This window comes from Anthonomus grandis, chromosome 3 (genome assembly GCF_022605725.1).
Source record: "Anthonomus grandis grandis chromosome 3, icAntGran1.3, whole genome shotgun sequence".
NCBI lineage: Eukaryota > Metazoa > Arthropoda > Insecta > Coleoptera > Curculionidae > Anthonomus > Anthonomus grandis.
This window is the reverse complement of record NC_065548.1, coordinates 20,478,871-20,494,119: the sequence shown is the minus strand read 5'-3', so window position 1 is coordinate 20,494,119 and position 15,249 is coordinate 20,478,871. Positions and strand designations below refer to the sequence as shown.

At 34.3% G+C, this 15,249-nt stretch overlaps 1 protein-coding gene across 6 annotated transcripts in view; it reads right to left on the bottom strand.

The window, feature by feature from the left end:
• The window catches only part of LOC126734734 (POU domain, class 6, transcription factor 2), a 262,067-nt gene that overhangs the window by 27,069 nt on the left and 219,749 nt on the right, over positions 1-15,249 (bottom strand). For all 6 annotated transcript variants that reach the window (XM_050438457.1, XM_050438461.1, XM_050438462.1 and 3 more), the window contains exon 3: positions 2,134-2,341. In XM_050438457.1, coding sequence (XP_050294414.1) covers positions 2,134-2,341 — 208 coding nt within the window. The remainder of the gene's footprint in view (positions 1-2,133; positions 2,342-15,249) is intronic.

Below are 15,249 nucleotides of genomic sequence, written 5' to 3'. Positions count from 1 at the left end.
TATGTCTTGATAATTTTGACGATGTTTGGCTTTCACCGTCCATTTATCAAAAAATTTTATATAATTTATCTCATAATATTGACGAACACTTTTCATGTTTTTTCCAAAACGGAGCTGCTCTAGATCCTCCAGCTGAATGGACCTTTCATTAAACCAAAGTCTTGATTTACATGGAATTCAAGAAATGCAAAATGTGCATGCATCAATCTAATTATTAATTATGAATAATTGCTAGTGAGGGCATATCTAATTCTAACTCCGACTCACTGTTACAATTAAATTGAATTAAAATTTTATGAAAATTAAAGTCCTGCATTATTCAAATATTTTTCTTTCAGAATACTTACGGTTTAACCAGATGATTAATTAATTTTTTTTTAAAGTAAATAATGTATTTCAACCATAATATAGTTCATAGTATGGTTGGAATAATTATCGTCTAATAGGGATGTCCTTTTTAACCATAACATGATGATTTCAAACTTTTTACATAAATTTTCTGTTTTGCTTCTGCAGGATTTAATTTAAGGATTTTTAATTCTATATACCAAATGTCATGCAACATGTGTTTTCATCCAGATTTTTTTATTACTACCGTTTAATAAACGGTTAGAACTACATCCTAGAAGCATTGAATTACAGGTTTTTTTTTCTTCAAGCAAACACGCGTTTAACCTTTTTTTTAACTTTTTCGCGGGAAACAGCAAATAAAAAAAGCTGCGATAAATTCGAAATTTAAAACGACTTTCATTGATGAAAAACTGATTTTCGATGCATGGACCACATTAATTCATCGCGTCGCATAAATAGGTTTATAATTCGGGTGCTATTTAGCACGAAAACGTGCCTTTCGTTATTGATAATCGCTGACTATTATTGACAAATAAAAAAGTTTCTAATAAGAAAAATACAATATTCATAATAATTTCATTTTATTTTCGCTTTATATAAATTTAAAAAAAATCCTTTATTAAAAATCAAACCAAGCAATCAAGAAAAAATCTTATCTTAATTAAATCTTGCTTTATATTATTTTTAAGATAAATAGGTAGTATATCTATAAGTAAGTATATCTTTCTAGATTTACATGGTAAAACCCTGGTTTGTTTAATAAATATCATGTCACTGCAAATAAAAGAAAACTACAAGTTTCAGGCTAATATTATTGACAGTTGCGCAAAATAGCAATTTGATCCCATAATGTTAAAATCTATTCGGATAGTAAGGCGATTAGAAGTTCGTATAATAATACTTACTGTAAAGCTAACTCATCTTTACTAATATACGCAAGCTTTGTAAGTAAAGAAACATTTAAAATAATATAAAAAAATAAATGTCCCGTAGCCTTTAAAGTTATGCAACAAATACACATTTCCTAAAAAATGATTTTGGGACTGATGTTGTTTATGCTAATTTCAGTACTGTGAGTCAATTTTGAAGTAAATTACTTTTTTTAATTTAGTTGCTTTATTTTAAATTTAATAAAAAATACAGTGCCAGTATTAAAGCGCAACAAGCTAACAAAATTAATTGTCACTTATTATTGCCAAAGTTGCCATATAGACTGGCGTATATAAATACTCGAGCTGCTGACTATTCAACTATTGATATTTATGATCCCTAATAGCATAATATATTCCACGACATTCATAAAATTTTAATCATTTACTTTAACTAAATATCAATGATTCTAATTGAATATCAGCGTTCATATCTCCTTTCTGTAAAAATATTATTAGGTTTAATTTGAGACTAAAAAAAATCAGGAAAATCCTCTTAATATTAATAATAATATACCAACATTGGTCGCTTTCTGAAGGATATATGCCATTAGAAAATTATTAAATTGTGTTAAAAATAGCGACCAAGATTTATTGTAAGTAGGACTGTTCTTATTATCTATAAAGCAAACACCAAATAGGCTTTGTTACATGGTTATGCATAGATTTCACAAAAAGACCTAAATGGTTTTTTTTTTAAATGTCTTTCATCAATTCTAATCTGATTTTTTTTTGAAAACTGTCCGAATCTATCCCTGCTGTGTAATAAATCATATAAGGAACATGAGAATATTTTATAAAAGTAAATTATAATTAAACTATAGTCGATTTTTTTTTGGAGATTCATACTCACTAGTGCCGTTAAGCTGCTGTTGCATCGTGGTATGACTTGGAGGTCCGGGACTTGGCATTTTGTTTTCTTGGATATGATGATGGTCTTCTGGATGGGCTTGAGGAGGCATCGTTGGACGTGACGGACAAATTGACAAATCTGTACAACCTGCCGCATCTGTCGCCGGAGATGGCGATCCTACGCTGGACGATTCTGAACAATCGCTTTCCTGAAACAAAATTTAGTTTCTTCATTTATATTATTATAGTTATTAATTGCTTTCAAGTAATCCTTGTTTTAAAATGGCACTATTCCAAGCAATATTATAGACAAAATATTATCTACATTCCTCTAAAATTTAATATCGTCGTCTATGACGTAAACCACATAGCCAAAATAATAAGATTTCCTTCAATACCGAATCTGATTATATTTGTACTTTATCCCACATTACCCCGTGGGCAGCGGGAGCGGCGGCAAAGAGAGAAAGGGACCAAAGGGCCGTTCTCTTTGAACTAGCGGTGGGAGGATTGGCAGCGGGAGGAAGGGGGCAATCCTCGGTCTGAGACGGTCATCTTAGAATAGAGAACGGTGGTCTGCTGCAGCCTCTAATAGAACTCTATATGTAAGCTATTGATTAAAACGTCTCCCTTGCGCTAAATTAGGCCAGAATTAAAGGGTATTTAATGCAGTGGTGGAGTTAATGGTTTGTGGCTTCTATGTCGTTTAAAGGTTATTCCTTATTCCTTTCATCTGCGATTATAAAATTTTCTTAAAAAATGTTCATGTTTACATTCTCATTAATGATATTATTATAATTAATTCATTGAGGGCTCTTAAATATATTTTTCCCTCGTTACTCTTTTAAAGAAATTAAATAAAACGTATTGGAAATATTTGAAGTGATGATAGTGATACCTTGATGTAACACTCTCCAAGAAAATACTATACTACTATGGAGAATTATGTAAAGAAACTGGGCGAGTTCAAGCAACTTTAATATGGCTAATTTAACTCCAAATAGAGCTGAATTTGAACTCCGTAGATATTTTGTAATGGTCTATTTGCTATGCTTTTTTTGCCGAAAAAAGTATTGCTTATAAATATGTATTTGCATTTTATTATCAGAGAATTTACTTTAAAAGTAACTTATACTAGTATTAATATTTTAAGAACAGTTGACTTTCGGTTCAGTTTGAACGAAAAACAGCACTTCTTGTATTTAACAATGGTGTACAGCATAGCTGAACGTGTACACATTAGTTTCATTTATGGTTTCCAGAATAAATATTTCTTAAGGATAGCTTAACGTTTTAACGAAAGGCATCCAGGTCAAAATGTAAGCCTGGAGTATGTTCGTCATAGTCAATACTGCAAGCACTTGGTGACGACGACCCGGATAGAAGAATCCAGTTTTATGAAATAATGACGGCAAGAAGAAGAATTACGGCAGAACCTCGACAAGTTAATACACGCCCCACAAAAATTATCGCATCACTTATTATTTCTTAAATATTATTATGAAAATGTAAATACGTTAATTATTCTGCTAGTTTTTGTACAATTTTATTAGTATTCTGTAGTTAAAGTTGATTCGTAGGGTTTCTTTAGGGTTCTACTTACGTTTGGTTTATTATTTTCATCTATAGTGTTTAGTTTTTAGGTAGTTCATCTTGTTTGAGAGCCCCATTTTGGCCCCAATTTAGGTTATTTAGGTTATATTATTGTAAATCCCTGTAGTTCTAATTTTCCCTGTAGTTAGAATTTGTATACTTGCCTGCTTTGACTGTCAGTATTCATAAAATTATTGGTCTCTTTAGGCAAAAACAATGAAGATAATTCTAAATATTTCGAAACTGTTCCATCGGGTTTTAAAAAGGACGCGCTTCGTGACAAATCATTCAGTTTTAATTGTTTAGTCAGTTTTTACCTTGGAAACAATTAAACGACAGTCAAAGCGAGTTAGGTTAGTGTTTTTGACGTTGACAATAAAAGTGTGTTCCCGAATTTCGTTACAATTGGTGTCAGAAGTGGGATGTAGCTAGTTTAATCCAAGATCAGTGTGATGACCCAGTATTTGGTCTTATTTACGAACTGAAATCTCGAGAAATTTCAAAACCAGAATGGAAAGACATTTGTGACAAATCTCCAGAACTTAAAGCTTATTGGTCTCAATGGAATTCATTGGTTATAAAAGATGGATTATTAAAAAGAGTCTGGGAGAGCGTAGATGGAAAAGAAAAGACATATCTGACAGTCCTTCCTCGAAAACGTATTCCGGAAGTCCTTGAAGCTGTTCATGGCGGTGTCGGCGGAGGACATTTTGGAGTTAGTAAGACCTTGGCAAAAGAGAGAGAACGGTTTTACTGGCTGAACAGTCATCAAGATGTTGAACGCTGGTGCCGACAGTGTGAGCAGTGTTCGTCAAGCAAGGGCCCAAAAACCCGGACAAGAGGAAAGATGATGCAGTATTTTGTTGGTGCACCCGTTGAACGAATTGCCATAGACGTAGCAGGACCCTTTCCTACTAGTAGCTCCGGAAACCGATATGCTCTTGTTGCTATGGATTACTTTAGTAAGTGGCCCGAGGTTTATCCGATTCCAAACCAAGAAGCAACGACAGTAGCTGAAGTGCTGTTCCAGAACTGGATTTGTCGATTTGGTGTACCCAGAGAGATACATTCAGACCAAGGAAGGAACTTTGAGTCACCAATATTCCAACAAGTATGCCAGTTGCTGGGAATCAATAAGACCCGTACAACCCCACTACACTCTCAGTCTGATGGAATGGTTGAAAGATTTAACCGCACATTTGAAACCTATTTAAGGATGGTAGTAAACTCTACGCAAACCGACTGGGATACCTGTATACAACCATTCCTATTGGCATATCGTTCTTCTATCCACAAGTCAACTGGAAAAAGCCCGGCAAAAGTTGTCTACGGTGATGAACTTCGTTTACCTTTGGACATTATTACTGGAAGACCCCATAAGTCTGAAACCCTGGAGGAGTACGTCGACCATTTACAAGAGCGTTTACAAATTGTTCACGAACAAGCACGGGATAAACTTCATCTAGAAAGTAACAGAATGAAATCACGTTATGACATAAAGGCAAATTCTACCGGTTTTAATCCTGGGGATAAAGTCTGGTTATACAATCCACGGAGGACGAAGGGCAAGTCACCAAAGCTCCAGAAGGATTGAGAAGGTCCATTCAATGTGGTCACCAGAATCAACGACGTGGTGTACCGTATCCAGCGACATCCGACAGCGAAGATGAAAATTGTAAACATCGTCCGGCTAGCGCCCTATCATGACTTAGGTGGTCCCATGTTTGATCGGGACGATCAAACTTAAGAGGGGAGCAGTATTATGAAAATGTAAATACGTTAATTATTCTGCTAGTTTTTGTACAATTTTATTAGTATTCTGTAGTTAAAGTAGTAAAATTCGTAGGGTTTCTTTAGGGTTCTACTTACGTTTGGTTTATTATTTTCATCTATAGTGTTTAGTTTTTAGGTAGTTCATCTTGTTTGAGAGCCCCATTTTGGCCCCAATTTAGGTTATTTAGGTTATATTATTGTAAATCCCTGTAGTTCTAATTTTCCCTGTAGTTAGAATTTGTATACTTGCTTGCTTTGACTGTCAGTATTCATAAAATTATTGGTCTCTTTAGGCAAAAACAATGAAGATAATTCTAAATATTTCGAAACTGTTCCATCGGGTTTTAAAAAGGACGCGCTTCGTAACAAATCATTCAGTTTTAATTGTTTAGTCAGTTTTTACCTTGGAAACAATTAAACGACAGTCAAAGCGAGTTAGGTTAGTGTTTTTGACGTTGACAATAAATGTGTTCCCGAATTTCGTTACAATATTTTAAATTTTTTGCCTGTTTTTTTAAATTTTATTGATATTGATAATTAAATCACCAAATAATACGACTTTGGCAACATTTATTTTAAATCAGTTTAATCTACAAACATTTTTATTTACCAAAACATACAAAAATCAAAAAAATTGTACAAAATATGTATACAAAAAAATGAACTTTATTTAAGCCAATGAACTTCTAATAGCGTGTATTACCGCCCCTGGCTCTAATTACAGCTTCCATTTGTCTTCGAAGGCTTCTAAACAGGTTCTGGAGGTATTCTTGCGGCACGTTTGCCCAGAAGTCAAAAAGAACATTTTGAAGATCATCTAGTGTTCTTATTGGTGCTGGATGTTGCTGAATTTGCCATCCTAGATGGTCCCAGGCATGTTCTATCGGATTAAGGTCCGGGCTACGTACAGGCCAATTTAGGGTGGTTATATCAACCTCTTTTAAGTATTGTCGAACAGCTCTAGCAGCGTGTGGACAAGCATTATCATTCATTAGCACAAAATTATCACCGATATATGGCATATAGGGCGCTACATGGGGTTCTAGGATATCGGTTATGTACCTGTCAGCATTTAGTCTTCCATCATTTACTGTACTAGCTCCGTGCGACCCTCAAAAGAAATTCCTCCCCAAACCATGATAGAGCCACCACCAAAGCTTTCAGTTTGACAAAAATTAATCTGATCGTGCCATTCACCACGTCGCCTATATACTGGTACACGCCTATTTGATGAATATAGACAAAATCTTGATTCATCCGTGAATAAAATATTGGACCAATCTTGAATATTCCAATTTGCGTGTTCTCTCGCGTGAACACCCAAATTGAACACATGAGCGTACATTTTATTTAAATGGAGAAACCACACGTATTTAGAGAAGGACACACTCAGAATCCTTAGAAAATTAATGTTTGTGCTGGTATATTAACTGAGATAGTAGCATAACTGAAGATAGTATCATTGAACCAATTTTTTTGTTCCAGGAAATTTAAATAGCCACATTAATGCTAAAATGCTACAAAGAACTATCGAACCCCTAATAGGCTGGAATTAGAAAATCAGGGGGATATACATGGAAATTTACCTTTAGAAGAACGCTTTCTACAATGGAATACCTCCTCATTAGGTAGTTCCCGTCAGGCAATGGTTGGATGAGCAATATCCTGACCAGTGGATTAGAAGAGGAGATCCAAATAAATGCCCACTTAGATCCCCGGACCTAATACCTCTTGACTTTTTTTGTGGCATCACCGAAATTCTGTGGTTTTTAAAACGCAACCTGAGTCACTAGAGCAATTCCAGCAAAAAATAGTTCAGGAATGCTGTGCTATATACAGAGAAACATTTGTAAATGTACGTGAAGCATTTGAAAGTAGGCTTAATTATTACCTTTAGAATAACGGAAATCCTTTTCAACATTTAAATAAATAATATTGAAAATTTGAAAATAGTGTTTTTATTTATTATTTTCCTTGATAAACCAAGACGAATTTTCTAAAATGTGGCTTTCTATGATACCATTGGAAAGCACTTTTCAAGAGCTTCAAGATGATGTATCACTAGACTTCGCTTTCTATTTAAGATTTTAGGGGTGTAGCTTACTTTGTCCAAGAGGTTGCAGATAAGGGTGAAATAATATGCTTGTTTTTGTTGTCCCCTTCGGCTTTTAGATTTTTTTTTAAATTATTGAGCTTTTCTTTCTTAATATATGGCCATTTCAAATGTTTAAATTGTTAGCCTGTATGAGCCTATAATTTTAGTAAACTAATTATAGCTTTTTTCTTATTCATTTAAGAAAGTATTTGCAAGTGTCTTAAAGTCATTGGGATTAATGCCTCGATAAAATACCAAACATTACCCATTTTAAAATTATTCACAAGTACCAAAATTTTAATGCTTTCGCTATATACTATATTTTATTGTTAAGCTTTAATTGAATGCTACTGCAAATTAGTGATAAAGGGTAAGTAAGTGCTATTAAGTAATTGTAATAGTTGAATTGAATAAATCCACTCAAGCGCAAAAATAATATTGCACCTATAAAAACAACTTGTTCTGTTTCTATTACCACTTGGAGGTTTAAAGCTTTGACTATACTTTATTTGGTGAATTGTGATGGTCGCTGTTATGCTAAGATAGTTAGATAAATAACAAAAAATATTATCTGTTCAATGCTTTAAATATAGCACTTTTGCAATCAGCTAGCTTAACTACTTGGCAGTTCAATGCTTTGGTCATACTGTACCTTATGGATTGTTGTGATTCTATCAAGAGCCTTGAATTAAAAATTAGTGGTAAAGATTGGAAAATAAATTAAATAATCAAAAATAATTTAACCAAAATAATTTAATTTAATTAATATATTATAATTAAATTAAAATATTATAATTTAATTAATTATAATTTAATTAAGCTGAGAGTTGTTGGCGTTAAAAAAAAATAGTAGTATAACAGTTTGCAATGTTCCTCTTTTAAGATACATGGAGGATTTCAATCAATTCAAACAGATCAATTTTTTTATGCTAAAAGACTAAAGCCAATCTATGTCGCTGATATCGATTTGTAAATGTCTCAAGAATGGAATATGGCTTTATTTCTGAGACAAAGACAATAATCTGACTATAATTAATTCTTAAAGAATTAATTACAGTTATTTCATTTTAAAAATGATTTTCTTTATTTGTTCTTATTTCATCATTAACTCACCTTCTCTATTCATGGAAAAGGAAATTCAGTGCGAAAAATAGAAAAAGTTTATCCTATCTACTAAAAAGTTTCAAACAGAATCAATCCTATTACTTCACTTGTTTTACACAAAATGTGAGAAAAGAACTCGTATCAGTGTAAGCTGTAATTTATAAATAAAAAATACATAAAAATTTTTTTTTGATATTCTAAAAGTTCCATTTTGTAACTTTAACATATAATTTAATTCGTTACCCCTACGGCCCTGCAAGCCGTAAAGTAGTTAAACCCCGAAGCATCGGCCAAGCATAGGCATTGCGTTCACGTGATATTCCATCACGTTTATCCATCAGTAGTCTTCCTGGACATAGTATGCATAATCCCGTCGAAGCGGTCAGATATTAGCGGCGCCTGGGCCAGCAAATAATACAAATTCATGCATAATTCAGGTCATCTTCGGGCGAACGATGGGCTGCCACCATGGAAACACTCCTAATGTTCTTATTTTTGATCTTCGCTGCTATTGTCCTTTCACCCTCCATTATATTACAGTTTGATAAATTATTAGAAATAGCTAATCACAGATTGAGGTAAATAATATATCATTGGTGTATCTTATCCATTTAAGTTATGCATTCATATAAATAATCTTTTTCCCTGACTCACATAGTCGAGTATATTTTAATTAAATATTTTAAATATCTTTTTAAAAACATGACATTTCTTATTAGCCCTTAATAAGGGATAGTCGCAGTTTAAGTAACCGTAAAATGAAGCTGTTATTACTGTTATTGTAGTTTAATATTATTATTGTTTAACTACTTAGCAACTTAAATATATTTTCCAAATAAGACCCCAGCAATTAAACGATATAGTAAACCCTCTCGAATCCTTGTTCTGTTCAAGTGATAGCGCGTCCAGAGGCGCTCTAAATATTTGAATAGTCCTGGTTATATTCGGGGTGTCCGTAAATTGTACATGATTGGCAAGGATAACATCGTCTGTAATTTACAACTGGACAAATAGCGTCTAATTCAGTTCTAATTAAATACACGGACGCGAGAACGATAGATGGACGTTCGGAGTGACAGGACAATCGATCGCCAGAGAATCGAGTAATTAGTTAAGGGACCGAGCGGGTAAGTCAATCGGGGAAAAGTAAAACAATCGACTGTTTGGCAAACGAAGTTTATCCACAGTTGTTCTGATACTATAAGTAGGAAAACTTTCGGGGGCGTCCGAGCGAACTTCTGAAAATAAATCTTTAAGAACTAATGGTTTTGGAAAATGGAAGTTATAATCGTTTTGTTTGTTTGACTCTTTCCTGCATAAAGATGTATGACGATAATGTTCAATAATTTTAATTAAAATTTTGTTAAGGGTCGCAGGTTTTTGTTGCACAACAAGATAAGTTTTACAAATGGTTACTGAGATAAGGAAGTCATTAATAATAGACAAAGGTGTAAAAAGATAAGAAAATAATTAAAATATTAAAAAACGTTAAAAGGGCCACTTTCAACGAACGATCTGTAGTATCAAACAACAAAGAATATGAGAAGCGAAAAAATAGTTTTTAACTATTAAATTAGTTTCTAAACTTCATAAAAAATATGTTGACCTAAGGACTATAGATAGACTATATTTGAACTAAGGAGTATAAGGAGTCATCATAACTGATGAGTTAATTTCATTATAATCAAATATATTAAAGCTGCAGTGCTTACTTACTACTACAATCTTCAGAAAAGTCCAATCTATAGATTTCGCTAAAGAAATGCATCTGGCCCAAGGCAATATTGAAAAAAAATAACATATTGTTTTCAAAGAAATGCTTACCTTCTGAGTTATTATCATTATATTATTATGTTAGTTTCATGATATTATTATATCATGAAACTTAACAGTATGAGTGCAAAAGCAAGTTGCCCATTTGTAAAGCAATAAACAATGAGAGAAAAAGAAACTAATCAATCTAAGTGCAATTAAAAAATGATGAGTAAACTTATATACTAACAAACCTACAATCACTTAGGAGAGAACTGAATTAGAACCAAATAGAATAAATTAGAAGTAGGGATCATCTTTTAATATATTTATTCAATAATTTTAACTAGTTTCTCAGTTCTGCTTAAAAGGTATTTTATGCTGCAAAGAATTCATCAAACTGAAATCTGCTGAAAATGCTCATAACTAAACAATGTAGGCTAATTTTCTACTTTCTTTTGAGTTATTCAATGCTTTGATTAGTTCACAAAATCTCTTGGTGGCAAAGTTCCTTTCAGAAAAAGTATTGTTGAAATCATTTGTTGTCCTCCCTGAAAATATTGTAAAAGAAACTTAAGACCGGAGTCTAAAAAAATATTTTCATTTAGCATTTAAGCTAGAAAATATATATGAATCAAGCTACTCATTAAGAACAATAAAATTTGAATTTTTTAACAAATTATCATTTTTAAAGAAAAAAATTAATAATCAATCACAATAAATTCATCATCTGTCGCTTCCAATGATTAACAACTTTACCACATAAACAGCAACTTCCGGATTTGTCTCTAAATTAGTAGTAACAGAAAATACTAGTGGCACTAGTTCGCCAAACGGGTCCTAATATGACAAAATTATATAGCTGAAAGAGCTAATATATATACAAATGGTCTAATCGATATTAGAATGGAGGCTCTATTAATTAGTCAAGAGACTAAAGGGTGAGTCGATTGACGGAAAATGAAACTATTAAACTTTAATAACAACGGTCATAATTGCATTAGTTTCTGCGGTCTATTGTACTCGGTGCTGACCAAGCGATGGTATTGGAATTGTTCTCGATAAGAAAGTGTTTTGAATGAGGCAGCGGGTACACCTTTTCATAATATAATGTTTCTATGAGAAAACGACTTTGTGTTTACGGTTTAATAACTGTTGCCTTCTTTTAACATTTAGAAATTAAGTACTCATTATTTGGCTGTAATTTATAAAATAAAAATTCATAATTATGTAAAATTTACAATAAGAGAAAAAACAAAAAGATATGACAAAATAGATTTTGGAAAGAAACAAAAGTAGAGTAATTCGACCAATTAAATAATAATAATTAAGGAAATAAAATAAGGAGGTTCTAGATCTAGAAATGAATTATCTATGAACCCCAGAATGGAATAGCCGTAATTATAATATTCAGATGGAAAAGAGCTCATATTAGAATTTACAGAGGTCCTAGGGATCTGAAGATCAAATCCATTTTCAGGTCCACCAACTTCTTCCATCTTCAAAGGTTTGAGATCTATATTGAAAATGTATGAAATCTAGCTTATAGATCTAATCTTGAAATTTGAGATTTGGATAGCGGATTGTATACCATAAGTTGACCTCATGACTTGCTTTTACAATTTTCTTTTAAACATTTTCTTAGAAAGTATCAGAGTTGATGCTAATCTGTATTCATAAATCAGTAACGATTCATTAAATTTGTAATATTTGTCTTATTTTGTAATATTGTAACGATATTGGCAACGCCGCATATACCAGCTGTTCTCCGTTATTCCGGATTGACACAAGCGGGCACATCGCACGACTACTCGGGAGACGCGTGAAAGGTTAGCGAATGTTCCGGAACCATGGTTCACCGAGTATATCGGAGAGGAGTCGCGTCGCCAATAGGAGGCTAGGTGAAGTTCAATCACGCGATATTTAAATCAGACATAAATAGTAGTAAATAAGTACAGTGCAAATAAATGTTCCTAGTAGTCATAAGAATAGCGTTTAGTAGTGTAAGTTTGTAAAAAATTAGTTGACGATTTTTGTCCATCGAGTATTTTATTCACATGAACCTAACAAACGGCCAAAAACGGTACATTATTTTAAGCAAGTTCTTAAAAATAAGCCAATTTAATTCAGTGTATATGTACACTTTGCCAGTCCAGTACAGGAGAATCAGATCCTGAACCAACTTTACATAATCTATTCCGTTATAATGATAATCAGGCGAGTCCCGCCGCATAATGGGGGATCGGAGGAGGGGGTCACCGCACCCCCGTTCCCCCCTTTAACGAGGGGCAACCGGACCGAGCAGAGAGCTCTTTGTGTAGTTAGTGTAATTAGAGCCCGGCCCGTACCGGCTACCTTATTTAAATGCAAATGAGCTTCATTTCGCAATATTAATGTTTCCCAACCCCGAAGTGAAGGGAGCGAGAGGGCGCGAAGAGAGAAGGGGGTGAGAAGGAACGGGGTAAGATGGTGCGCCGTTGTCGGATTGAAGTGATTGGAGACGAAGCCCTGAATAATTGGCCGGTATAGCATTGTTTTTAGTTAAGGTAGATTGCAATTCCGCGAATGGTTAATGTAGTATTGATATAATGTTTAACGATTTTAAACAGGTACGTTTCTGGTTAACTAGTCTAGTAAGTAAGATAGTTTTCGGTTCTTAACACAATTTTGGAATGAAATATATATAAGAAGTAATAAAATTTGAATCGGTTTTTAAGCTGCTGAGAAAAACAAAAATGGTGATAAAGGCAGTAAGCTAAAATATGAAATAAAAAGCTTAGAAGCAAAGAATTTATTGATTCACGAGTACGTAGTAGTAGTTAGTAATAGTAGGAGACAGTGTACGGCGAATATGCTTAAAAGTCCCTTTCCGCCAACCATCATCACCGCTGGCCACCCTCCCTAGTCTCTCTAAGCAGGCAGTTCCTCTTTTCCAGTTAAGATTCTTTAGTTCTGTCGTGGCAGTAAGGGAAAACCTATGATTTATCTACCAATCCTAACCCATCCTTTCCTTAGAAATGCCGTATCCTCTGCCACGCCACAGGTATGGCCCATAGGTCTAGGTACCAAGTCTAAGACATGTAGTTGTCGGTGGAACTAAAATTAGGTATAATATACGACATGACGAGACAGTGGTTACGCTATCTTAGTTCTTGTTCAATCTGATAGTAGCTCTTTCACCTGCTGACAACCGCTGTTTCCAATTTACTCTTATCTTGTCTCATGCTCAGTTGTCTAGGATATAAGAAATGTGTTTCTTGTTTAAAGCTTATCCTCAATCGATGTTGCTACGGTAAATTCCAGCTCCTGTCAGCCCTGTGTGAGTCATTATTAAACCATCTGTGTACCGTATTTGCAAATCCTTTTGAGATCGACCTTTAGTGTTACGCCATTCTTCGCTGATTGTTATGTCAACCTTATAGGAACCTCTTAGGCATAGAGTGACGTCTGGCTTTCAGAGAGAGCAAAATTGGCATTTCCTTCTCCACCAGTTTGGTGATAAATGTATGCCCTGCTACCCTAAGTTGATGCTGCCATACGAGGCTATCCTTTATCCTTACATATGATGCGAGCACCTCCCTTTGAATCCACAGTGTGATTTCCAATAAAACCAGGAAGGTTTGTTCTACCAAATACGCTTTAAACTTACAACAAATTGGCAATTTGTTTGAGGACTGCCTCGATCACGTGTTTACTCCAGCCGTTTAGCCGGTTAGCTTGCTGTATATGTACACGCCTAAGTACTTAATATTTTTCTTGATTTCCATAGGTTTCTGATACATTAATGATGTTCTTCTCTGCAAGATTTCTTCTTTTTATAAAAAATAAGAGCTCTTTTTTGTCAGCATTGATAGAGACGCCCATTTTCACGCACCATCTTTGAATGATCCTGCATGTGTTCTGAATGCGATCACGCACTACCTGTTTGAATTTTTTCCTGTAACTATAAGCAGTCCATCATCTGCAGAAGCCTGCGCGTGGAACCCTTCCTACTCAAGGTACCTTAGGAGATCGTCTATGACCAGACACCAGAGTTTTGGCAACAGACACCTCCTTGGCTTTCACCTTTTCAAAGGCTCTCTCAATGTTAAAGAAGAGAAATAATGCAACTTCTTTATAGTTGGTGTTCCTATCTGTTTTTTCAACTACAGCATATAAAGCAGTTGCACTAGACCGCCCTTTGGTGTACGCGTGTTGATTTGCCTTTTAGAATTACCTGAGTTAGATGTTTGTTAATTATCTTTTCAAAGGTTTTCATTAGAAGAGATGACTGATGGGCCTAAGACAGGCTTGTAGTCCTTTTTTCCCGCGTTGGGAGTAAATACCACATTCGCCGCTCTACATGGCTTTGGTAGGTAGTCCTATGCTACGCTGGTTTGGAAAATATCATTCAGCTGAGGAAGGATTATGTCCAAGTCCGACTGCAGCATCTTTAGGATTATTTTGTCTAGCTCAGTACTTGTATGATCAGAATTCACTTATAGCCCATTTGATAGCGCTGTCGGTCACTATTTGTCTAGCCAATCCCCAATCAAGTTGTCCAGTTTCTTACCTTTTATGTCACGTCTTCTATCCGGCCTAAGAAGTTTCACCAGCCTGGCGCAATAGGACGTCATATCCAGTTCACTACAGAACCTTTACCAGCTAGCTCTTTTGTTTGTTTTTATAGCGATTTTTTAGCTCCTTATACTGATCCCAAGCATCTTGCCATCTTTCCGAAAGTGCTCGCTAGTGGACCCTTCTAGACTTTTTAAGTTTATCGAGGGCCTTCCACTAACAAGATTCAAAAACATAGAGTAA